At 39.2% G+C, this 25,061-nt stretch overlaps 1 protein-coding gene across 1 annotated transcript in view; it reads right to left on the minus strand.

Annotated features, from left to right (window-relative positions):
* Positions 1-2,252: 2,252 nt before the first annotated feature.
* tmtc2a (transmembrane O-mannosyltransferase targeting cadherins 2a) overlaps positions 2,253-25,061 on the minus strand; it is a 59,587-nt gene continuing 36,778 nt past the window's right edge. The window contains exons 3-12 of the mRNA XM_041977637.1: positions 19,333-20,167; positions 19,038-19,152; positions 18,271-18,356; positions 17,648-17,832; positions 16,867-16,945; positions 15,048-15,169; positions 13,042-13,123; positions 7,679-7,793; positions 4,935-4,998; positions 2,253-2,758 (exon numbers count right to left, since the gene is read on the minus strand). Coding sequence (XP_041833571.1) covers positions 2,567-2,758; positions 4,935-4,998; positions 7,679-7,793; positions 13,042-13,123; positions 15,048-15,169; positions 16,867-16,945; positions 17,648-17,832; positions 18,271-18,356; positions 19,038-19,152; positions 19,333-20,167 — 1,875 coding nt within the window. The 3' untranslated portion in view covers positions 2,253-2,566. The remainder of the gene's footprint in view (positions 2,759-4,934; positions 4,999-7,678; positions 7,794-13,041; positions 13,124-15,047; positions 15,170-16,866; positions 16,946-17,647; positions 17,833-18,270; positions 18,357-19,037; positions 19,153-19,332; positions 20,168-25,061) is intronic.

The following is a 25,061-nucleotide window of genomic DNA, read 5'->3' on the forward strand; positions in this document are numbered from 1 at the left end:
GTACATTGGATTTTCCAAACCAAGCGCTGTCCTGTGTTTGTTATTTTTTGCATTAAATAACATATCATGTCCTCACAATTTTGTGCTAAATTATAAGAAAAAAAGCTGGAAACTGGGGCTGTAACTTCATGCAAGTCAAGATGCATATCTTCTGAAATATTTACAGCTTGGTGGTTGCCAAGTCTGCATGTGATTACAGACTCTTTGATGTCTGCTTGATCGGATGAGCTCAACATGTTGAGACTGAAAATAGCAGCGCTAATTAGTGGATCTGTATGTTGTGTCACTGATGGAGGAGTTGCTGTCACTACTCTTTTTCTTTTATATTATTTAACATTTTACTGCTCAGACATTGTTAATCAGATAGCGCACACTAGGAATGGACAGTTGCATTTGAGGACCAAGCTATTTTTCTCAGCTTGATCATCCAAACGCTCTTTCTAAGAGATGATTTTCAACATAATTAAGTGCAGTTGGATCTTCTGTGTATTGGGAATCACATCAAATTATAGATTTGATTCATGTTAGATTCCTTAGCTAGACAACTTTTGGATTGGTTTCATATGAACTGGTTTGAACTGGGTTGGGCTGAAGCTTCTCTGTGACCCTGAAACGGGTATAGGAAATGGATGATTAATGGACTGAACTGGACTGTATTGAAGTAAATTTATTTACTTTCTATTTAAAGAAGCCTGATTACTTTTGATGGGAATGGTTCACTTGAGGCAGCACTACCTCTTTTTTTGTTCCTTCATTACTTTTTATTCTCAGATAGTTGAGCCACTGAGATGTTAGTCTGGCCTCAAATCTCACTTTGAAGGAGCATCCAGAAAATACAAAGGTTGCACAGACACTGCTGACACTGTTTTTTTTATTATCTTTCACTAACAATCTATATGGCATTATTGTCATCTTGACTGAACAGTACCAACATGTCGTCCCCTTTGCACCCTGTTTGACACCAGTCTTGTCAGCTCTGTTGTATTCTATTGAACTATTAAAGGACAGACCTGACACCACGTGGTTTCTTGTCACAGAACAGTCTTGTATTTCAGTTTGAGTAACGTGTTTATATAGTTTAGGACCATGAAATCTCACTAACTTTCCAAAGATAAGGGAGGCTCAGTTTATGTAATGCTTTTGAATATTATTGTAGTCATTATCTAATCGTTGAGAACCATTGTTTAGAGTCTGAACTATAGCCAGAGGAGATGTGAAAACCAGTGAGAAACAGAGATGTATTACAAAGGACTCCAGCTGCACTGAAACAGCTTTGGTTTTTGTTTCAAATTGCCCCGTCGCTCTGCAGTCTCTGCTGTGCACAGCGTGATGTACGGCTGCACAGGGCGACTGGATCACAGCCAAATCCTCTCCAAACGTCCTGTATGAGTACCTCCACATGACATATCCCCATGCAGGTGTAGCTGCTGGAATGTGGAGCTGCTTTCTGGATAAAATCACTCAGCAGAACAGAAACAAAAAGAATCATCTGTTTATTATGGAAAAAGGGTCACTGTTCTTTTACAAAAAACACAACACAAATCTGAAGCTACACATTTTCTATAATTTAACCGAACATCACAATCTTTAAAAAACATCTAACATCATTTTACGAAATGCTCTCTGGGTCACAGATCTTCAGTTCTGTGACCGAAATCACAACCTGATGTCCCTGAGCAGAGAGGAAAAAATAGCATACATGTATAAAAACGCCTGCAGGTAACTGTCATGGTGCCTACTGAACTCCTTTAGGGCGAATGAATAAGGGAAGGCGGGCTGATATGACAGTGTTGGCATTCTCATATAAAATAACACATTATTAATAAATTAAATTTGATCACATGATCACATGTAACACAAGAAACAAAACATGAAGAAACAGTTCTTGCTTGGCACGAGAGGTGTGACGACTCAGTACAAGCTTTGGCACCACTGACGAGGTTTCTCATGAGCTGTTTTTCATTCTTACAGTCTCATACACTTAAAATGCACCAAGAATAGACAATCCTCACCGACTTGGACTACGAACAGGGCCTGGATGCACCGGTGTGCTGCACAGAGTTGTACTAAAAGACATGTGTTCGCTGACTCAGACCAGCAAAAGAGATCCTTCTTCCTTATCAAAACCTGGGGCCTACTTCGCCCTTTATGCAACTTCAATCCAGTAGTGACAATTATGGCTTTAAGCTGTGAGCCTAAATTGAAGATGCTACAGTATGATGGAAAGATTCTACATGTTTTTTCTGTCCCTCCCCCCCCCACAGATGCAGTAGCTCTCCTTGAAACTTCAGTATGCTTCCTCTTGAAGTCAAACCCGGTTGCGTTAATATTAAGTGCTCCAAACATACCAAATATTTAAATGACAATCAGATTGTCTGCTGATGTGAGACAGAATTTTGTAGTTTGAGCCACTATATGGCACTGGTTGTGTGGTGGAGCCTGACCACAGAAATACAAACATGCCAAGCCTCAAATTGTCTTTCACAAGCATCACTGGGCCAACGTGACCATCTACGAACAGAGATTTTTAGCCTCCAGCTCTTTTCCCATCCTTCATCAGCAAAGCTCAAAGGTCGCCTTTTTGCAGCTTTGTCCTGAGTCCTTGCCTCTCCATGATGTTCCACAGCTTGCGCAGATTGGACTGGGTAATAACATCGTCAGGCTTGAGCTGGAGAGCCCGCAGGTAGTTCGCCTCCGCCTCTGGAAGTTTGCCATTCAGGTGGAGGATGGCGCCGAGGTTCATCAGAGCAGCTGGGTACTGAGAAAAGAAAAGAGTGAAGACAATTAAGAGAAAAGACAACAAAGCGGTGCCTGATGAGAGCGCCACGCGAGGTGCTGTGTTACAGGATTACTGTGCTGGTGATAACCTTATTTGGGAAAACTATTTTAAAACCTATTCTCACCTTTCTACATTTGGCAGACACAGTTATCAGATACATGTTTCAAGAAACTTACCAGACTTTTTACAGAACGTAGATGAAGGAAATAACAATGAGGAAATTTACTTAAGGCTGAAAAAATCAACCTTTAGAGATGAAAGCTCATCGCTTTGAAAGTGACACAATGAGCAAAAAGGTTGCTATAGATTGTCTGCAGGCCACTGCTCACTTTTGTTCTTGATATGGATGAACAAATCTATTTAGAGACGCGTTTCAGAGGTCCCCCCCATTTTTTTTTCTTCTTTCATAGTTGCAAAGTGAAACCATCTGGACTTAAATAATGGTTGAGTTGTTGGAAATCTACAAATCCAAGTCATACCAAAACGTAACTATCAAACACACCAAGTTTCATCCGAGAAGTCGTCTACACCTCATCCCCCAGACCTGGCCTTGTTCCCAGCCCTGCGTCCTCTCTGCATGACGTATGGTTAGCAATTTGGCTGCTAGTTCACTGATTTTTTTTCTCCAAATGCAACTTTTGAGTCTTCTCTATAATGAAATTTTACTGGTGTCCTTTTCTTTTTTTCCCCCTTACCTTCTCAAATGAATTTAACAAGCAGAGAAATGTGAAAGCCCTTCAAAACCTTGTTCTGGTTTATGTTCCGTACGAGATCTTTGTGCAGAAGGTGTCACACGCAGTGCTAAGCCAGATAAATGAGGATCTCTGTTATTCCAAACCTTCCAAGATTAATTAGGGGAATGCTAGCAATGGCCAGCAAATAGAGGATCTCAGCAAAGCAACAAACTTTGGTGTTTCTCTTCTGTGGCTGTTCAAAGAATGTTTTCTGTAGCAAACACTTGTTGTTACTATGGAAACCATAAGTACAGCCATTCAACAAGCAGTGAAACCATACAAACACCCAGATAAATAACAAGATGAGCTCATCTTATCCTTTTTGATCTGCTGGCACAACTGGTAGACCCCTGCACAATCAGAAACATTGATGAATTTCTGAGTAGGGGGAAATGAAAAACTTGCACATCTGTTGCCTTCTTAGCATGTAGAGCCAGAACTGAATCTTTTCTGACCTGAAAGATTTTGTGTTAAGTTGATATTCGATCAGCTGTCATTCACATGCAGAGAAAATGTCAAAGACAAGAGGCACTGAGGCTCTGATGAGTTTGGGGGAACTTTTTTCTTCTCAGCAAAAAACAATATGAATACACACCTTTACATATTGAAATGAACAGCCATTATGATTATTCTTCTCTTCTTTTTTTTTTCCTTTTTGCCTTTAAAGCTCAGACTAATTAAAACAGGAACATATGCTGAGAAGCAGAGATTCCCACCTTCAACATGCTATCTGTGAGTAACTTTGCAGAAAACCTTGAAAGCAGTAGTACAAAAAGATAAAAGTAATGGAAAAGGTACTGAGATGCAAACCCATAAGATTTAGCTAAAAATCACAGATAAAAAGCTGCCAGCAGCTGAAAGGTTTGTGGGGGTACGTCAGACAAGAGTGCAGCAATATAACACTGGTTAATGCAGCGGAGACATGAAGGTCTAAACCTCTTTCATTGTGATGCTACATAAGTCACAGAGCAGGCCTTAAAGCAGCCCGACTTAAATCACTGCAGGAAGCTCCCCTCAGGTCTCGTTCCTATGAATCTAAATGACCTCTATTGCAACCCACCTCTACACACCTTCCTCTTTGAAGTGACTGATGCACACAAGGCAGAAACAGGATATAATAGCTCTCAACTACCTCGGGCGTGTGTGCTGACATCAAGAGACCTGATATCCCCTCCGAGGCTTGTCTGTTTAACTACACTAGGATGATCAAGTGTTTACTCTAAAGCGAAGTGTATGACTTCGCCATCAGAAAACACTACCTACTTTTTTCTTTTTGTTTTGCTAAAGAAAGAGAAAACAGCAACGGTGCTATTATATGATGTCAGGATGATGGGTAACGAGTAATATGTTGTAAATTGCATTTTCACTGCAGGAGTGTGTGCACATTTCCATGATAAGTGCAAACAGTCGCAGGTACTTACATCTGGTCTGAGGCTGGCTGCACGCTCATATTGCCTCTCTGCTGCCTCATTTAGATTGGCCTGTCTGAGAAGGAAGAGGAACAGTGAGTAAAAAATGTGCACATAATCACACAGTTTTTATTCGCAATAATGTTCCATTAATGAAAATTGGTGCTTTCCACGGCATTCATTCATTGTTAAACAGTTTGGCATTTAAATTGCTGTGATAATTGCTAGTCATTAATTAACATTGTAAAGTAACTAAAAACTAATTGTGATTCAAAACTGCATATAATTTCGGGGAAATAATGTCTTTACATGTTTAATGTGGACAGCTTATTATTTTCCTGGAATAATGCATGATGCTCTATTATTTTATTTTTTCAATCAGGTACACTTCACATTATATTACTGTTATTCACAGTGTGCCAGAGCTAAGTAGGTCATCCATCCATCCATCCATCCATCCATCCATCCATCCATTGTCTATACCTGTATAGACATACAAGCAGCTAGCGTAGCTGGAGCATATGCTAGCTGATTGTTTGTAGGTCAGTGACTGAGCTATATAGCAACTTTTAAAGTTAACATCCACTGTGCTGCACACAATACTGATCCAGCAACATATAATGTGTGTATCTATAATAGTCTACAACATACAAAGTATGCAAGCATAAATGTATATATTATCTTAAACTTTGGGTTTTCAGTTTTTTTAGGCACTTTGGGGTGATCTGGAGATAATTAGGTCCTTTTTTTTTTCTTTTTCTTTTTCATTGTTGTTCAAACACAGGGGAACAGTTGCCATATTACTGCCATAAAAGGCTTGTAGACGATTACTGTTCTGAGGGCAGTGAAAAAGAAAAACATGGAATATGTCATAATTGAGAATGTGAGAAATGGAAGAACATATTTATTTACATAACACAGGCAAAGGTACATGAATTGACCTGGTTAAAGAAACAAAAATATGAAGTGAAGGAAATTCTGGATTGTGAGTCCAGAAAATTAAGTTAAACTTTGTGGGTTTTTTAAGCTGGAAATTGCTGATGAACACCTTTTCATAATGTTATAGTTACTTGTTTTGTCTTCTACTGCTTGTTTTGTATCCATGTATGAAAACTTTGACTGTTTTCATACATGAATACCAGAGATTTGAAACAGCTGCTATGCAGGAGCACATGGCACAACAACATTTTGTGCACATACGGGGGGTAAAATAATGCATTTAATCTTATATATGGCCACTTCCAGGTCCTGTAATATTGTTTTCAAATGTATAACGAGGTAATTGTTGATCTTTGTTTCAGCAGAAAAAATAAAAATAGCATGCTGTATACAGCATGTAAGTCAGTAACTAAAAGACGATACAGATTTTTTTCAGTTGCAGAATCACTGAATAGTTTTTGTTTAGCAGTGAAAGTTCTGCATCGAGCTGCCACTATTGTCTTTTGGCTTGTGGCAACTGAGATAGCACTATTGCATTTTCAGTTGAGACAATTCATCATGTCAGGGGTTATTTAAACACGAGTTAGCTCTTGTTATGATTTAGAGTTTGATCAAAAACAGATAAAGAGCAATGAGAGTCTTGCTTGTAACATTATGAACCCACATTACAGCTGGGTACATAAAGCAGCAACAGTTGATCCACAGAAATATATGCAAAGAGTACATAGACTGCGCCAAAGCTAATACAGCTGAGGTGATTATTCCTTCCTGACATGGTATTTCATATTTATAAGGTTGTGTTTTAAGCAAAATATGCCACAGGTTTAAGGTCTGATATCACAGTCATCGTATAGTGTGTTTCCTTAATGTTTGTTTTATTTGGAAAAGTGCTAAAGAGTTGTTAAATGGCAGATTAAGATTCAGGAAGTCGGGTTTAAGGTCAGGATTGTTGGGTATCCTCTGGGAGAAGCCTTATCACATAAAAAAGGGCAAGCTTGGTTGTTAAATCACTTCAAATGCCACTTTCCTTCTTCGACTTAGATAAAGGTGTAATGCGTGCAGATTGATTTGCTAAGCCTGTTATGAGCCTGCGCTGTTAAATAATTATTATTCTCTATGATCAGTGAACAGCTGCACAGAAAGTAAGCCAAGATTTCTGTCTGATCTTTATCAGAAGAGGAGCAGCTTTAGCTTTAACAGGTGTTTGTCACAAAGAGTCTTAGCTGAAAATATCCAGTCGGAGCAGAGCAGAATGACCCGTCACTGAGGTTTATTCTTACATTGTCCAAAGCAAACTTCGGTCGAGCCCAGAGACTTTCAACGTTTTACTAATCCTCTGTGGTGGTGCTTGGAGAGGAATGCGGCAGGGCAGTAATGACTTATGCAGATATGTAGAGCAAAAGCGAATTAAGGTTCATCATTCTAATATTCCCTTTATTTGTTGGAGGTAGAGGACATTTGCAGTCAAATTTTACACTTTTTAAAATTTATAAGCTGCTTGTGCATGTGCTTGCCAAACTTGGAGGAAAAATTCTCCAGTGGCTTCTTTACAAGCCCTCAACTAAAACCTCATCCTGATGGACTGAAATTTTGTTGCTCTTTATATCTACATTATATAATAACTTCCATGACAGCTTTTCCATTGACAGAGCATTCACCACTACAAACTAGGCATGATATATATATTAAAAATACTTCAAGTGCCAGAATAAAACTCACAAATGTCAAACTCTTCAGCAAACTCTGGAATTTTTGGTACTCGCAGGGGGACGCATCACTCCGAAGCAGCACTGCTTTACGTCAGTAGTTTAACAAACCTGAGCATGTGAGCAGCACTGAAGACCACATCAAACTCTGAGTTGTCCAGTTCTGCAGCTCTCTCTGCCATCTCTGCAGCCTCAGCAAGACGGGACTGCTCCAACAGGAACTGGCCTGTTAATAAAGGAGAGGAAATTTGGTTTTAAAAATTCTTTATATACAAGATTTAAATGGCTCAAACTGGACAATGGAAATAATGATATAGATCAGGGAGACATGGGATATAGTCCTGGGCTCAAATTTGTGCACAGATTTTTACTTATTTAGTGACTGAGAACCAACTTGTACTTATACTTGTGCATAAATAAAAGAACAGCTTTGACCTGCTTATGCAAATATTTTTGCTGGTGTCACAGCAATTTCTGCATCCACATGTATTCTTCATCACATCAAAATAATAAGTACTCAGTTAGTAATTATGCTTATTTAGAAACAGACTAGTAGCCTTTGTGGTTTTAACACAATGAATGCATCTTCAGGGAACTGCTTGGTGAGAGTAAGAAGTGGCTTGTGATCGGATGAAGCTTCCCAAAAAAGATGCTGTTAGATATATGGCATGATTTAAGATCTGCGTTGCAGAGTTACTAAATACTGACATAGGAGACAGGTCGAAAATCTCCTAATAACTACTGGGCTGTATTCTGTCACCCGTGTTAGATGCTGGACCCACAATACTTTAAATTCCCTTGAAGTTGAAATGAAATAGTTAAGAGCTGCATCTGCAATTATGCTGGCAATGTGCATGTGCAAGTTATGTCAAATAAAGTCACTTTTAGCACATTTTAAACCACCCAAGGATCATAGTACCAAGAGGTAGATGTTCTGTTTGGTTCTGTCATCAGGTTGCAGAGTGTGTGTGATATCAAATGGTTTAACTATTTCTTTTTTTATTTCTCAAATATTTTTTTTTTTTTTCCAAATCCTTAACTGCACTATTTTCTGTCATGCAGCATTTATCTCGTTAGCTGAACCTTTTAAAAAGAAACAAAAAAACACTGTATACTGTTTGAGAGGATTGTTAAATATTATTTATCTCCTATTCTTGCACTTTTGTAAATGTACTTCAACTCTATTTTTTGTTTTCATTTGTTTTCATGTGTTGCCTCATGCATGGAATGCACCACATAGCCTAAAAAAATGTTAACACCTAAAAATCCTTTAATTTTTGTCTAAAACAGGTTTTAATGGATAAAAGACTTGTTGGAGACAAACTATTTTACTGGACTACTTTTAGTGGACACTTGCGATTTAACAGGACCATTTTTGTTGGAGTTTCATCTGCTACAGTTTAGCTTCAAAGATAAATTGCACTGGGGACTGGTCAGAAATTGTCATGATCATGTGATATGTTTGGGTTTTCTGTTACGTTACGTCATGATCATGTTTGTGTCATGTTTAAGTTGTCATGATTTTGGTTTATAGTTCTGGTTTTTGTCATCTTTAGTTTGTTAAGATCATAGTTTTTGGTTTTGTCTCGTTTAGATTAGTTTCCTGTTCGTAACTTCCCTCATGTGCTCAGTTTTCTTTTTCTGGCTCGTTACTTCACCTGGTTTGATTTCTCATTCGCTTCACCTGCTCCTAATCACTCCCTCTGTGTATATATGCCCCATGGTTTTCAGTTGTCTTTGTCAGATCCTTATGGTTTACTCCCTGTTGCGTGTGGTTCCTTATCCTGGGTTTGAAGAAATAAACCTTTGTCCTTTGAACTGTTTTGCCTCCTGCCTTGACTACCTGCATTTGGGTCCTCACCACCTTCAACACTTCAACAAATAAGTGTTTACTGGCCCTATGATTGTAGCCTGAAATGGTTTAAATCATTGAAATCTCAGGAATCTTAACTTTGCAGTCGTGTATAACGTGTAGGTAGGGTACGAGGAATTGAGACGGAGTAAAATACATATTTATTCATCACATCCCACTCTAGTTACCAATGGGTTAACTTGAAGGAAGGTATGAACTGAAAGAAGGAAACAGCTACTGTATCTCTGAGTGGCTTCTATCCAGGGAGTTTAGCTGAAAACCTGCTGACAAATAAAATAAAACAGCAATAGTCTCTCAGGTCTCAAGCTACTGAATGCTGATCCCTCCTTTTCCTTGCAAACAGAAACCTGAGGAAAAGTGGAAGTTTGTAATGATCCAGTTTTTTCAGCATTACAATTCACCTTGCTTTAGTTATTTTAATAAGGGTTATTTGAAAAAGGAGAGTGGAGTGACCCTCACATGGAGCAAGGAAGGGAGCAGTAATGATGGTCCCTCAGGGGCATAACAAGGGATTTTTCTTTGGTGTTTTTGATGTGTTTAAATAAATCAAAGTAAAATCTAATTATTTTCTCATGTCATGTTTATTTTATTGCAACAAAATTCTCACAATCATGTAAAATAACCTTTTTTTCTAATAAACTTAAGTCATTATGTGAAATTCATTTTGCCTGTTACAGAAAGTCAAATATCAAATATCCAGTGCAGCTCTGGATCATGCAATGTGATTAAATTTAAGACTCGTTTCTTGTTTTTAGACACAGATGGGGTGTTTTCCCTTCTTTTCTGTTTGTATATTTTTTATTTGACGTTATGCTGCAGGAAGCTGATGGAAGTAGGATGATGAAAAAAAGATAGGAGGAAAGCTTGTAGAGGAACAAAGCTGTACATAGTTGGAGATTGATGGAGAGAGAAAATGATGACTGGAGGCTAGAGATGAGTGACACAGAATGAGGAGACAGCTAAGATGACAAAAAAAAGAGAGTGAGGCACAGCTGTTTTGTTTAGAGTGCACATGAGATGGAGGTAATTCGTGCATCATCCTGCAGGAATTTGACTACCTGCTGCGACATCCACAAGGGTTTTTAAATTATCAGTTAAGCCTGACGATAGATATCGTCCACTATAAGAAGAGAGGAATTGCTTTGCTTTCTACTTGAATCTGAATGAGTACAACACACTCTGGGTCACGTAAGGGACTGCTTACATTGAAACCTGCCACTGAGAACAATGACCGGAAAGGGGACCTTATCTTGACTTTCACCCTTTGCGTTCTCCCTTCCACGTCTTCTCCAACGTGTGTGTGTTCATCCTTTGTGTTGTGATGCAGACAGATATCATCACTCCTTACACACTCATACATGGAGCTCCTCCACTGACCCATGCACAGCCAAAGAACACAGATTTGACACAAAGGAGGCAAAGCAGCCCAAATAAACATCACCTATAGCAAGAGACTACAAGATAACAGGAAAAAGAAAATAGAGAAAGAGTGTAAGGGCTTCAAAACGGGAAACAGCTTGGTCCAAAGACAGCAACGGTCCTCTTGCCACTGACCAAGCTAAACTAAAAAAATATCAGAGTACAGAAAGCACCAGGAAGAACTAAGAGAGATAAGAAAGGGGAGAAAGGGATAATGCACAATGGCACTTTCAGCAGAGGACAGATTTAATTTCCGATGAATATCCTGGAGATATTACCATGAAGCAGCAAGGAGTCTGTTCCTCCAAACCGATGTGAAATGCTGCACAGACAGCAGCACAGGGGGAACACGGTGTCATGTTTTACTATTATGAATAGTAAACACTGTGCTCTAATCTTGTCTCCTCACTTAGATAAACACCGAAGGCATCTTCTTGTGCATGTGTTCGCACCATATGCAAAACCTCAAACAGCTCAAACAGTGCCGGCATTGAAAGCAACAGTAAAAGCAGTAAAAGTAAATGCAGAAAGAGATTAGACACACAATTATTGCCCACTTTGATTTTTTTCCTAAACACTTATAAGATTAAATGCTTGGACTGGGATGGATTATAACAGGAACTGTATGACAGCAATGTTAATACTTTGTTCTATTTTGATTTGAAAATATATTCCTTTTGCTTTGATCAATAGGGACTTAAATCTGCATTGCCAGTTCACTGAAAACATGTCTAAGGTCAGTTCTACCTCTAGAAAAAAAACATGACCCTTGAGCAAATACTTGACAAAACTTGAGGAGGGAAAAAAGAAACAGCAAGAGGACAAGCTCAGGGATGAAATTCTCCTAAAATCTATACATTTCAAATATTAACTATGTTCAGTATTGCCAATGTAATTATCAATCATTTATGATTATTTCTCAGTAATTCAGTACTATGAATTTTACATCCAGCTGGCCTTGCTTCCTGACAGCTAAGATCTGCTGAAGGATAGCTAACGGAAGCTACAATAGCTCAGCTTGCACTAGCTACCGCAGCTAAAGGTTATTCCCAGTGCAGAGCTGTACCTGCTTCCAATTCAAAAAGGCTTGTCTCCAGTTCTGGAAAAAAAATGTGTATAAAATAAGTACCATTATGACTGCAGGTTGCATGAGGGTAACTAAACAACAGACACACAAAGTGAGGTCAGAAGGAGCAGATGGGAAACTAGAGGCAGTTGCTAACTTCTAAGCTAGCCAGCTATATTGCTTTGGGCATACAATCAATGTATTTGATAAAAACTTTCTCAAGAAAATATATTAGAATACACATTTGCCATACAGAGTAATATTTTAAATTAGCTCAAAACAGCTAAGATGAGCTAAGGATTCATTGCACTGTAGGCAGAAAAGAACACAGTGATGCAGTAGCTGCAATAATAAGCAGATATGTGAATCTTGACAGTGTTAAACTTGTTCTAAAACTTGTAAATAGAAACCTGATTGGATGTAAAAGAAAAGGCACATGACAATGCTACTATGTAGTTCCTCCATTGTGTGCACACTAACCTTCTCAAAACAGCAGTCACAGTCTGGTCCTATTTGGATTACAAGATGGAAAGGGTTCCCCCTCTGAGGGAGATTAGCTTTTGGATTAAAACGTGTCAAGTTGTGTCTAATTATTAGTATAAAGACAGCTTACTGCAGCAAAGCCTGATTATTACAGTGTGGTAACAAGTGCTTCACACTGTAAGCAGCTATAACTATCATAAAGAACTTTGCAAGGACTCGTTTGTTTGTGACAGTTTCTTGAGGTTGAAATGTTTGTGACATGATGGGGTCTAAACAACACAGAGATACAACATAACAGCTCCCTTTCTGACCATGTCTTTACACCTCTGTTCACGCTGTTAGCTTTAGAAGGGAGAATGAGCCACAGTTGCAGGATCTGCTGTTGAATGACCTGATTCCGGATAAGCAGCAGACAATGGATGGATGGATGGATGGATAAACAAATTTCCTAATGACAAGTCTCAGTAAAACATTATTATTTTATTTAACTCATAGGTGACCTATCCAACTGCTTTTTACTATTAAAAAAGCAAAAAGCTTTGTTTCAAGTACAGAAAATCTTGTTTTTTTTTTGTTTTCTTTTACAAAAATTTGAAAGTGTCTATAAATAAATGTTATGATATGCTTTCTTACCATAGTGCATGTAGCAGTTTCCTTTTGTGGGGTCCAGTTGAATTGCTCTCAAATAGTATTTCTCTGCTTCTGTCTTCCGCCCCTATAAAGAAAACAAAATACAATTCATTTTCTTTTTAATTTTTGTATTTGCTCTTTATGATTGGGAAGATAAACAAATATCAAAATGATAGGCATTCATTTGATTTTAGACAAAAAAGAGCTCTGTAATAAAACAAAAAAAACACCTTTTATTTTTATGATTATTTGCTTTAAACTGTGGGGAAAATACAAAACCTGATGACATATCTGATGTCATCACAAATACATCTTAGTAAATATACCAAACTCATCATGAAGTGAATATGAATGTTCAGTCTATTCTGCAAACTATCAGCAGGGAAGGGATGCCAGAAACCTCCAAAGTATTTCTGTACACATATGTGTGGATCTGCAACCAAACAGAGAATATTAAATATCGCCACCTCTTCTGTTTCATGCTTCAGCACTGATTGCTTCCATATTGCCACCGGACTTGCCATGCAACCAGAAATGAGCAGGCTGGGCATATTAGAACTGCCTCATTAGCTTCTTCCCATATCTGCAGTCACTCTAAATGAATAGGTGAGCATGAGGCTTGAAAAGCTTCTTTCATATTTGTGTTGGCTGCTTCCCCCTTTCCATTCAATTACACCTCTTCTTCAACCATTCATCAAATCAGAGTAAGTCGTCATCAAGCATATTTGTGAAAGGTTTGAGGCCAAAGACGGCTATCAAAGTTGCTTCACGATAGCTTGTGCTGAATTATCAATGGTTGAGTTTAAACTAAAAAATGGGCTTAATGCTGATGACTTTTTTAATGAACAGCACTTTATTTAGACTCCAGCAACATAGCATGCCTCTCAGCAGACATTGACTTTGGCAAGAACAAGCTAGATTACTTGTTTTGTGGCTGCAGGATGTGGGCAGATACTATACTAGCAGGTTTTAACATTAGTATCCAGTGGACAAAAGGATTAAAAGGTCACTTTAAAAGCATAGTTGCAGGCAATGCAATCCAAGTCTCACAGTATGACAACACATGTGGAGGTGAGACTTTAGTTTAACTTTTCCCTCCTTGTCTACGTTGATTGACTCAGGCAGGACAGCCTAAACTGGAGTGATTCAATAAGGAAGCAGAGTAATTGCATTATAAGCCTGTCCACCGGCCTATTGTCCAGGACCCATCCAATCTCCTGTTTCTTAAACCCTGCAGTAGGAAAGGTGGCCCTTCTGTACATTAGGGCTCAGAATGAATCTGTAACTCTCAACCTAAAAGAGCAGTGCAGATGTTCAGCCTTAGTGGGCGACACAATATTATACATGTACACATACTTTGTATTGAATATCATCAAATATTTATAACTATAGTGGAACTATGGGTTGAAACCCTAAAGGACTGCAGGTGCAAATTTGTATTTGCACACTCATATAGGTTGGCTTTGTCTATTCTCTGCACCGCAGGCTATGGAAGGAAAGAGGTCAAGCATCCTCAGGAGGGTTACAAAGGGCACACAGTTCAACTCTTAAAGCTAAACTTGACTCAGCTGTGAACACATCTGCTGTTTTTCTTATAGCCAGAGAGATGTGGTGGGAGCACAGGAAGCGTAAAAAACATGTGCAGAAAACAGATTAGAAATTAAAGGTAATATCTGGTAAAGGTTGGGTACGTTTGTGCAGCTTTAGATTTCTTTTAACACGCTCATGTATGTAAAGATCCCCACACTGGAGAGGAGAATTTTAGCATGCAAATTTCCTTATCAGACACTTGCAGTTAATAACTATTATCAGACTTCCTCAGACACTGCAGGAAGATCAATAGGATGCATTTGCCTTACTTCAATACATTATTCATCATTTCGCTCTTTTACTTTATCCCATTTAATTACATCCTGCTACATGGTTAGCCACTACACTACTATGATGCTTTGTCTTCTGGCTTTGACAGGAAGGCTGGTGGGTGTTTGTGCGTCTTTGATAATGCGTACAGTGATGGACAGGAGTTTGCCATAAGTGAGATGGGCAGGGATGTGGTCTGGCTTGGCTCTGAGGGACTCTCTGTACCAATGACCTGCTTCCTCCAGCCTGTTCAACCTCATATAGGCCTCTCCTAGAACAGATCAGAAAAAGACTCAACATTAGGCTTTCACAGTTATCATTTTGGTCTAGTTCATTCTGTTTTATTATCATTGTAATGCAGCTTTGACAATTGCTTTACAAATAAAGCATCCATCTTTGGCCTTATCCATGCGTTAAATGTGGCTTTTTATGTATACATTTTGGCTTTTTAATAAACTTTTAGTGTAACCTCAATAAGCCAAAATAAGGCCAAATAATAATTTATGTCACCTATTCTTATCCTAAGGTGGAGAGGCTTTTTTTTTTTTTCGTCGTCTTTCTTTGCAACATCCGTCTTCTGCTGTCATCAATGCTCTGATCACTGATCTTCTTGCCTACTTTTGAGAAAGCCAAACAACCTAATCCCTGTTCTTTTAAAGGCCATCTTCATTTAGTCCTTTCTCCCTGAGTCTGTCTTTGTGACAACCCTTTCCTCCTCCTCAGCTTCTTTTCCCAGAAGAGTTTCATCTGTATGGTCACTATTTGTCCACAAACACCAGTGACTAAACCCTGGAGGGTCCTATCCAATCTCATTTAATTCATTTATATCAATCTTAATGTAATCATAGAGTCTAATCACCAAACGTAGATCATGTGCACATCTAAGAAATTTGTTAACTTCATAAATCTAATCATTGAAAAGTCACACAAGGGTTAAGGTTTAAGGTTAAGGTTTAAAAAAATGTAAATACCATACTGTAAATGGTGTTATGATCTAAAGAAAGCTCAGAATGCTTTGGACAGCACTTCTGAATGGGTTTTCATAAAGATGAAAGGAAAACCTTACTTAAAAAATGTGTGCATGTGGAGTAGGCATTAAGATCTCATCTTGTTTAACTAAAATGATTTACCTATATTCACTATTTTTACTATTGAACAAAAGTGTAACAACTTCTCTCTTTAATAGACCTGTAAACAAACTGGTTTCTTGCTTTTTAACGGTTCTGAAATGCACAAAACCAGTTCCAGATAAGTCACTTGCATGGAGAAGGTGGAGGAGGGGCATCTGGACTGAACAGAAAACATATTAAAGGGACTACATTTTTCAAAACTGAGACTTTGTTGGATCTCAGGATATGCTGTTGGTCCATGGGGTAAAGGGATAGGTAGATTACATCTGTTTTTATAAAGTATCCTTTTGCCAACATCACACTAATACACACACTGGCCTTCCTTTACCTCTCCCTGCACCTGACTAAACACATTTCCTATTTTCATTTAGCCTGTCCCAGGAATTCATCCTCACATTCCTCTGTAATCCCAACTATGTCATGAGGATGAGTTTCAAATAATGTAATTAGTGTTACAATAACAAAAAGTGAGATGTGATTTATGACACGGATTAGCTTTAATCCTCTTCATAAAAGGACAAAAAGTCACTGCACACATTTCAGAGGTGGAAACAAACAGGTGGTTAAAGTCAATTCCCTGGCAACAAGTTAAAGTCAATTTATTTTAGTTAAGTCTACGCTGAGATAAAAAGATGAATGTCTAAAAAAGAAACAAAGATAAAATTAAGCAACACACTTTTCATACATTTCATAAAACAATCCAATCATTCTTTAATCCAATAGTGATGACAGTATGAAACGGTTAAATTACTGAAGAAACACTAATTAAAATTTCAACGCATTTCTAATCTTGCATTTCATCTGCTGCATTTCAAACAAAGGTTCAGCAGTGACTCACCCATCATGTTGAAAAGGCTGTGTGGTGCAAACTGTCTGGGCATTTTCTGCACTGCTTCCTTATAAATGGACAGGGCCTCCTGAAGCAGAACAGCATAGTTCATTTAGTAAATTCAGTTTTTGATTTGCATATTGCCAGTCATTTAACCACTGAGGGACTACAATTGCCTTTTGCAATGAAATGACTGAGACTTTATGGATAAATTCCATAAATAGTAAAAAAAATAAAATAAAAAAAAAGCAAAACAAAAATAAAAAAACAGTATTATGTATTTTACAAACACATGGGTTGCATGATTCTACAAACAAATAACACCCAAAGCAGTTATTTGCAAAACTCATACATTCAAATTTAATGCCCAAAATAAACAATTTGATGGAAAATATTAGCTTATTTTGAATATGATGGCAGCATCACATCTCTAAAAAGTTGCAACAGAGGCAACAAAAGGCTGGAAAAGCAATTGAAACAGTCAGAGAAACCTGAGGAGCATATGATAACTAATAAGGTTAATGTAGGTTAGTAACAGGATTGGGTATAAAAGGAGCATTTCAGAGAGGCAGAGCCTCTCAGACCTCCATATGAGAGGCTCTGAGATGTCTAAAAATTATGGAATCATGTCAGAAAAATGTTCATCAAAGTAAAATTGGGAAAACTTTGAAGATCCTTCCATCTACAGTGTGTAATATAAGAAGGGATCTCTGCATCCATTATGTACCCACAGTAGAAAATGGGCACTTTGTGGAAAGTGAGGTTGAAACCACAAATCAGACACACCAACCTCCTGCTCGCCCTGTTCATGAAGCAGTTTTCCCAGGTTGTACAGGCAGCTGGTGACAGAGCTCTTGTGGGCGTGGGGATCCTTCAGGTTTTCATCGGGTATCTCAGCACAAGTGAGGAAGGTGCGTTTGGCCTCCTCCAGGTTGCCCTGGTTCATTAAGATTATTCCTGTGTTTAAGTAGGCCGCTGTAGGTAAGAGAAAAAAAGGCACAAATTTAAGGAAGAACCTGTTGGAGGTTATACTTTTTAACCTTTAAATAGAATTGGCTATGACTAAAGACTCCTGCTTACATGAGTACACCAAAACAGCTGCAACAAAATGTGTCCTCTCATAAAGTCAACTTGGGATGGCCAAAGATGAGACCTGATCTCATATGTGAGACTGAATCTCATAATCTGTTTGTCAAGCTGAATATGGCTTTCCAAATAACCATGTTTCCAAGAACATCTAATTCAGCATTAAAATTAGCCCATCATAGCAATCAATGAAAGGACTATTATCTTGGGTTTCATTATCCCAAACAATGACAATGACTCAGCCAAAATTGCAAATTGAGTGAGTGAGTAATTCCTGAGTGATCCAACTCATCATGTATCTGCAAAATAAGACAAGACTATACTCACATGCCAGAGTTGGCCGGCTCCCGATAGCAAGTTTGTAATAACGAAGAGCTTCGGAAAAACGGTCATTCTCCTGCAGCAGCAATCCTCTGATAAGAAAGAAAAAGAACATGGCAGACATTTTATAACACTTTGCTTTAAATGAGATGGAGTTGCATCAAAGTGATGATAGTCAAAATCAAATAAATAAAAATACCACAAATTTTGTATTTTTTGCCCTATTTTCTAACAGTTAACCTCACTCAATTCAAACATCCATCACACTCAAATAGCACCTCTCTTAAGAACAACAAACTCCATTTGGTTTTTCCCCTTTGCCTGCTTTATTTGCCAGCTTCCTGACGCCCATGACTTGAGAGAAGCGGGGGAGCGCACGAAATGTGGCTCTGCTGTGAGGTTTTGGCACCTGACACTTGGCATTACAGAACTAGAAATAGCTGTGTGTTCTCCCACCGGCCCTGTAAACCATGACTAATCAAATCAGTAGGAGACATTACAAAGAGTCTTGAGGGATCTGCAAAGTTATTTCCTTCTCCGTCACACTCTCGCTCCGTGTCTCACCTTCTTCTTTCCTGCTGTGTCGGATTCATTGTTGTGTGCTCTCTGAAAGTTATTCCAGTCTCCTGCTCTGTTGTTATTCTTTATTCTTTCTCCCTTTCTTGCTTTGCTGCTGCACACACTATCTCGAGTAATGGATGGGAAGAATCTGATCTTGTTTGTGGCAAGATTGAGCAAACAGGAGAGGTGCAACGGGTGTCGTTAATACTCACAGGTTATACAGCATGTCAGCCATGTTCCCTCGGTAGTGCAGAGAGTTTCTGTATGCCTCCTCCGCCTCTGCCATCTTGCCTTGATTCTTTAGTACGTTCCCCAAGTTTCCCCAGGCTACATGAGACATGTGTCAGTCAAAAGTTACATAGAAAGAAAGCACAATGTTGGTATTCACTTAAAAACTCAACAGTACTCCACAGTTCTATTTGTGGAAAAAAATTTTAGGATAAGCTCAAAATAGTAAAATTGACTTTTTAAAACCCTTAGATCTAATGATAACTGGTATCATCTCACCTTTTGCAGGATTCACATTAATCCCAGACTTGTAGAGATTTTCCTCATTGCTCCAGTCTTTGTTTCTTTGAACAGTTCTGAGCCCATTCAGCAGCACTAACGCCATGCAGAGACACAACATTACTGCCTTGCAGCTTCTAGTCCTTAGTCTGACATACAAGGTTCTTGCACCGACAGAAACCAGTATGCAAAAGCCTATACTGGGAATGTAAAGTACTCTTTCTGCAATTACAAATCCCACATAAAAGAACAAGTTGGTGGCTGGGATGAAAGGCAATGCCAGGATGCCTAATGAAAACAGTACCAAGTTTTCTGTAGGAGGCAGGGATGTCTGTGGAGAACAGTGGTGGAGTCCAGCTGACCCGTTCAGGGCGGTCTTTGGCAAACCCTGATCTGTGTTATGGTTTGTGTCAGGGGCATGGTAACCATTCCCATTTGTGATAGATTTCCCATTTGTTACATGGGATTTCCCAGTGGTCTCCTTCTCTTTTGAAGCAGGACCTCGAAGGCCGAACAAAGCCAAAAGGATAAATCCACCATAAAAGGCAACAGTGTGAAGGTTCCTCCAGTCGGCCAAGGACCTGACCAAGGGCACTGCATCCATGGACCAGTCGAAGCTGAGCTTGTCGGGGCAGAGAAGGAGCCAGGCATTGACAGCGGGCAGGTGGAGGAATGTTAACATTCGAGTGAGAAAATGTGGCGAGTCAGCTGCTGGGTTGTCAGAGTTGGAGAAGTTGGGAGGCTTATTTCCCATCCAGTAGAGACGGGCTGACAGCAGAATCACTCCCCAGGAAGCCAGCACGGCAAGACTCAGCAAAACACTGATGTTCTTTTTCTGGAAGACAGGGGGAAATATAAGCTGAAATAAAAATAGATAAAATCAGCATTTAGGTCAAAGCCAAAGTCTGTGCCCCAAAGCACCTGAGGTATTCTACACTGAGCTACTTGCTCTTGATTTATGAAAAATCTTTGGTGATCAGTTTTGAATCACAGCAGAAATGGTGCTAGTAATTTATTTTTAGCCTCTGTGGACAGCAAGTGAAGATATACATATCTCCCATTGTGATAATGGATCTTAGTTTTAGTCTTTGTGCTCTAAAATATAAATCCTCATTTGGCAAATAAAAACTCGACATATCCCTTAACACTAGAAGTCCCAGGAATTTTGATATCTCCCTAAAGTCCCAGAGAAGGGTCGAAAGACCTTTAGTCCAAACTGACGACTCTGCTGGCAAAAATTAGCATCTCTTCATTTGTAAATGCAGCCATTACCTGAGGAATGCACCCATTGCATCCAGCCCCTCCTTGTTACCTTGAAACGTCTGGTAAATTCTGTGGCAGTGGGGGATGGTGGGCTGAGGGGGATAAATAGTAGCTAGTTTCACCTCCAACAAATAGAAGGAAGCAAAATGCAGAGGCGGCTAACAACTCAGCAGGCATTGGACCTGATCCTCAGCGATACAAACCCTTGTGACTCAGATGGAGAAGAGATACAAATTCAGCTGGATTCGGACTCTGACTCTGAGCAGTCTTCAGGTAAGATTTGAAACTATTATTGAACTTTTTGGTATGACAAATTTCTTTCTTTCTGCTTTGTCCTGTACTGTGAGTTGCAACACTGGAATTTCTCCATTTTGGTACAAATAAAGGATTTTTTTAATCTTATTTCCAAAACATCCTATTTTCGTCCTCTGAAATTGTGAAATTGTTTACCTTGCAGATGATGAGACTGCTCCACTGCCAGAAAAGAGGGCTCGGTTGGGAAGTGAGAGGACAGAGATGGCTAAAGATGACACAGTGTGGCATGAAGAACAGCTGGGGACATGTCTCAATTTCACCCCAATAGAACCATACGGCACAGATGGAGAGCCAACTGCTAAGGCCAGAAGAAGTATCCGGACTCGTCTTCAAAGCTTCTTCTGTTTTATAACACTTGAAATGCTTCGTAGCATTCAAGAATGGACCATTCAGCATGCACGGCAAAAGGAGCAGGCAGATTGGTTCATGAACCTCCCAGAACTAATGGCATTTATTGCAATTATTATCTTGCGGGGGGTGAAGAAAGTTCCATCACTACGTGACAATTGGTCAGCAGAGCTGGGAAACCCACGAATCATTGCTACTATGGCCCGAAACCGCTTCCAAAACATCATGCAACACCTACGCTTTGATAACATGTTCACACGCAGTGAGCGAGTGGAGACAAATAAGTTTGCTGTAATTTCTAATCTGTGGGAATCTTTTGTCAATAACTGCATCAGATCTTATAACCCTGGTCGACACATCACTATTGATCAACAGCTTTTCCCGACAAAGACTCGCTGCAGTTTTCTGCAGTACATTGCAACAAAACCGGACAAATTTGGCATTAAGTTTTGGCTGGCTTGTGACTTGAAATCAAAGTACATTTGCAATATCCTGCCATATCTTGGCAAGGACCCCAGTCGTCCCAGTGGAGAGAGACTTTCTGAGAGTGTAGTGATGAGGCTGATGGAGCCGTTCATGGATAAGGGCAGAACTGTAACAACAGACAATTTTTTTACATCGCTGTCCCTTGCGCAACGACTGCTTAGCCGGAAAACCACCATCCTTGGCACAGTCAACAAGATTCGCCGGGAAATTCCTCAGTCAACTAGACAGAAGGACCACACTAAATTCACCACTCGAGTGTTTTCCACCACTGGTGCAACACTCACAGTATATGCGCCGAAACGGAAAAAGACTGTCTATCTTCTCAGCAGCATGCACAATGTGGTTGAGACTGAGAATACCACCAAAAGAAAGCCAAACACTGTCACACAATACAACACCACAAAGTGTGGTGTGGATGTGATGGACCAGATGGTGCGGGAGTACAGCGTGCGTGCAGGAACACGGAGATGGCCAGTCGCCGTGTTCTACAACATGATCGACATGGCGGCACTGAACGCTCATGTTCTTCATAAGGAATGCACCGGAGTGCAGGAGAGAAGAGTGGACTTCCTGGTTGAGCTCGCGAAAGAGTTGGCCAACTCTCATGTGAGTCAGAAGAAGGCACATAAGGAGCAACTGCTTCAGCAGCAACCTCCCACACCTAGCCCTGGGAAAAGGGCAAAATGTCAGGTCAACCATCGATGCAAGAACAATTGCGCAACTGTAAGATGTGTTGACTGCTACAAATACACATGTGGCAAATGCAGGATGGAGATACCATGGAAGTGCCAAGCATGTTTGGACTTAGCACAGACGGACTGCTGAAAGAGCAGAAAAGCCATTCACACAAGGGCATGCCACTGTAGCCTTGTGTAAATATTTGTGAAATTGTTTCATTACTTGCATTATTTTAACTGTTTTGTTGTTTTTTTTATGACAAAAATAAAAAGCATTGGAAAAAATTCACAGTTGTTCTTTTATATCTTTGTCATGTTGACATTTATGCCCTCTTGACTTAGACACTAATGCTTCTGGACATTTTACTCACAGACCCTGCCTGTACCACCACAATCAAAAAATGTTCATTTTAAATATTCAAAATTGTTCATTGCTTGGGCTTTTTGGACATAAGGTACATGAACATTGGGTTAGAAAGTTTGAAAAATTGGTCAAAAATTCTGAAAAATTTGTATTTTTTCATTTGTATGAAAAGAGGAGAGCTGGACCTTTTAAAGTGATTTTTAAAAAAAATATGAATTCATCATTTTGTCATATCATTCTAAATTGTTTGCTTTTTTATTGAAGGCCCACAATGATTATCTTTTTTTTTTCTTCTAAAAGCACACAAATGTGTCGAGGAGGTATATATCATATATCATATCAAATATATTTTTAATTATTTGAAATATACTAGAATGCAGGAAAACCTTTCTGATTTCTGTTTGAGGTCTACTCCAATCTCATACTCAGGGGACCAAGCAGTGTCTCAAGCCAAGCTTTGGGCAAAAGTTGACAGTCCGGTTTCAAGAGTCTACAGTGTCTCCCCTAAGTATGCGCCCTCCTGGGGTGTGCCAGTAATTGACTCGTCTACAAACAAAAGAAGCTGTTCGCAGCTTAAGACAGGATTTTAGCTAAAATCCTACTGGTCAATCGACCCATCTCTGGGTTGTAAAGGTAGAAAGGTCCATTGACCCCTCTCTGGGACTTCTAGTGTTAACTTATGAATTCATTGCTACAGTATGGAGACAAAATAGGACATAAGCCAATCTCTGGAATCTCTTTGATTGCTGCCCCAGGCTTGAACCACACTCATTTACAATTATATAGTAATGTGTATGAAAATGCACCAAAGCCAGAAACAATTCTACTCTGTCAATATGAAAAAAGTGACAAACTCAGACTGGTGAAAGACACTTTTACACAGCTGTGCACTGCAACGACTGTCACTTTAACTAAACGCAATCACATCAAATAAAGCATGTGTATACTCGGCGCAGTGAAAGATTATTATTAAATTTCACATTTGGTTTGCCAATAAATTCTTCAGTGTCAAAGAGGTTTTATGAAAGGATAATGAGGAAATCCCACAGTCTAAAATAAAAAGAGAAAGGAGAAATCAAAACACTTCAATAACTTTCCACATATTAGTAACCCACACTCCGTTTTGACCTAGTTGTGGTCAACTTTGAAGTACATTTGAGCCATAACTGCAGGCTGTGACTGATCTGAGGCTTTTCTGGAAAGTCTTGCCAGTCAGGGTTTGCAGTAAATGTGACTGGTAATCAGCTTACCAGTTTTGGTATTAGCGTATAGTGTTGGTATGTTGAGGCTGTTTATATCTCATAAGAGTATTAATGTCGTAGCATGATCACTATTAAGTCCTTTGTCACGCAGCACCTTTCAGTGTGCTACCCGGAGGTAAAACTAAATGGGCCTTTGTATAAGCCTCAAAGTTTGAAATGGCATAAGCTCTGGCAGTAGTGGTAGTCATACGTCACACACTTGAAGACATTAAAAAGTTGCAACTGCACAATTACTACACGTAAACGTGTGTATTGTTCTTAGAGATGTGACATACATGAATGAACTGATTCTTTTGAATGGCTCTTTTAAGTGACCGATGGGAACCGAGTTGCTATTTTTTCCAACACATTCCATTCATGTAAATGCACCTATGGGCACATATTGATCAAAAGCAAAAACTGAATTTTACCTAAAACAGTTACTAAAATTTGCATTGAAGTCACATAGGTACATGTTTTTATAAGTTATTTTTATATATTGTTTTAGTTTTGTGTTTTTTGTTGTTCTTATTTTTTTTTGCATTACTAAAATGCCATGTGAAAAGATTTGGAGTAAAGTTATTTTGTATGGAAGTTTGAATTATTCTGATCCATATAATTGCAACCAGTGATCGTCTCAATTTGAAGCCATAAGCCCATCCCCCCTGCAAAAGCAGTTACAGGAGTGCTTTGCATGCCAGGGGTGCTCATTTCAGCACCACACCTGTCGTCGCGCTGCTGTCCCTCCCCACTATGGTTAGTGCAGGAGTTTTCTCCTCTGCTCTGCATTAATTGTGCATGAGCAAAGCTGCTGCTGACTGATGCAACAATTATCAAAAAGCAGGGGCGGTCCTGGCTTGTGGTATACCCTGGGCAAATGTCCTGCCTCAGCACAATGAGTAAACATATTAAACCGTTATTTAATACTGACCAAAAACTTCGTCAATATTATGTTTTCATTTGATCAGTTATTTCTTGCATTTGTTTTGGCCCATTTTTTCCAAACTTAATCTGAATCAAACATTGATTAAAAAC

Source organism: Melanotaenia boesemani, chromosome 23 (assembly GCF_017639745.1).
Source record: "Melanotaenia boesemani isolate fMelBoe1 chromosome 23, fMelBoe1.pri, whole genome shotgun sequence".
In the NCBI taxonomy this organism is placed as follows: domain Eukaryota; kingdom Metazoa; phylum Chordata; class Actinopteri; order Atheriniformes; family Melanotaeniidae; genus Melanotaenia; species Melanotaenia boesemani.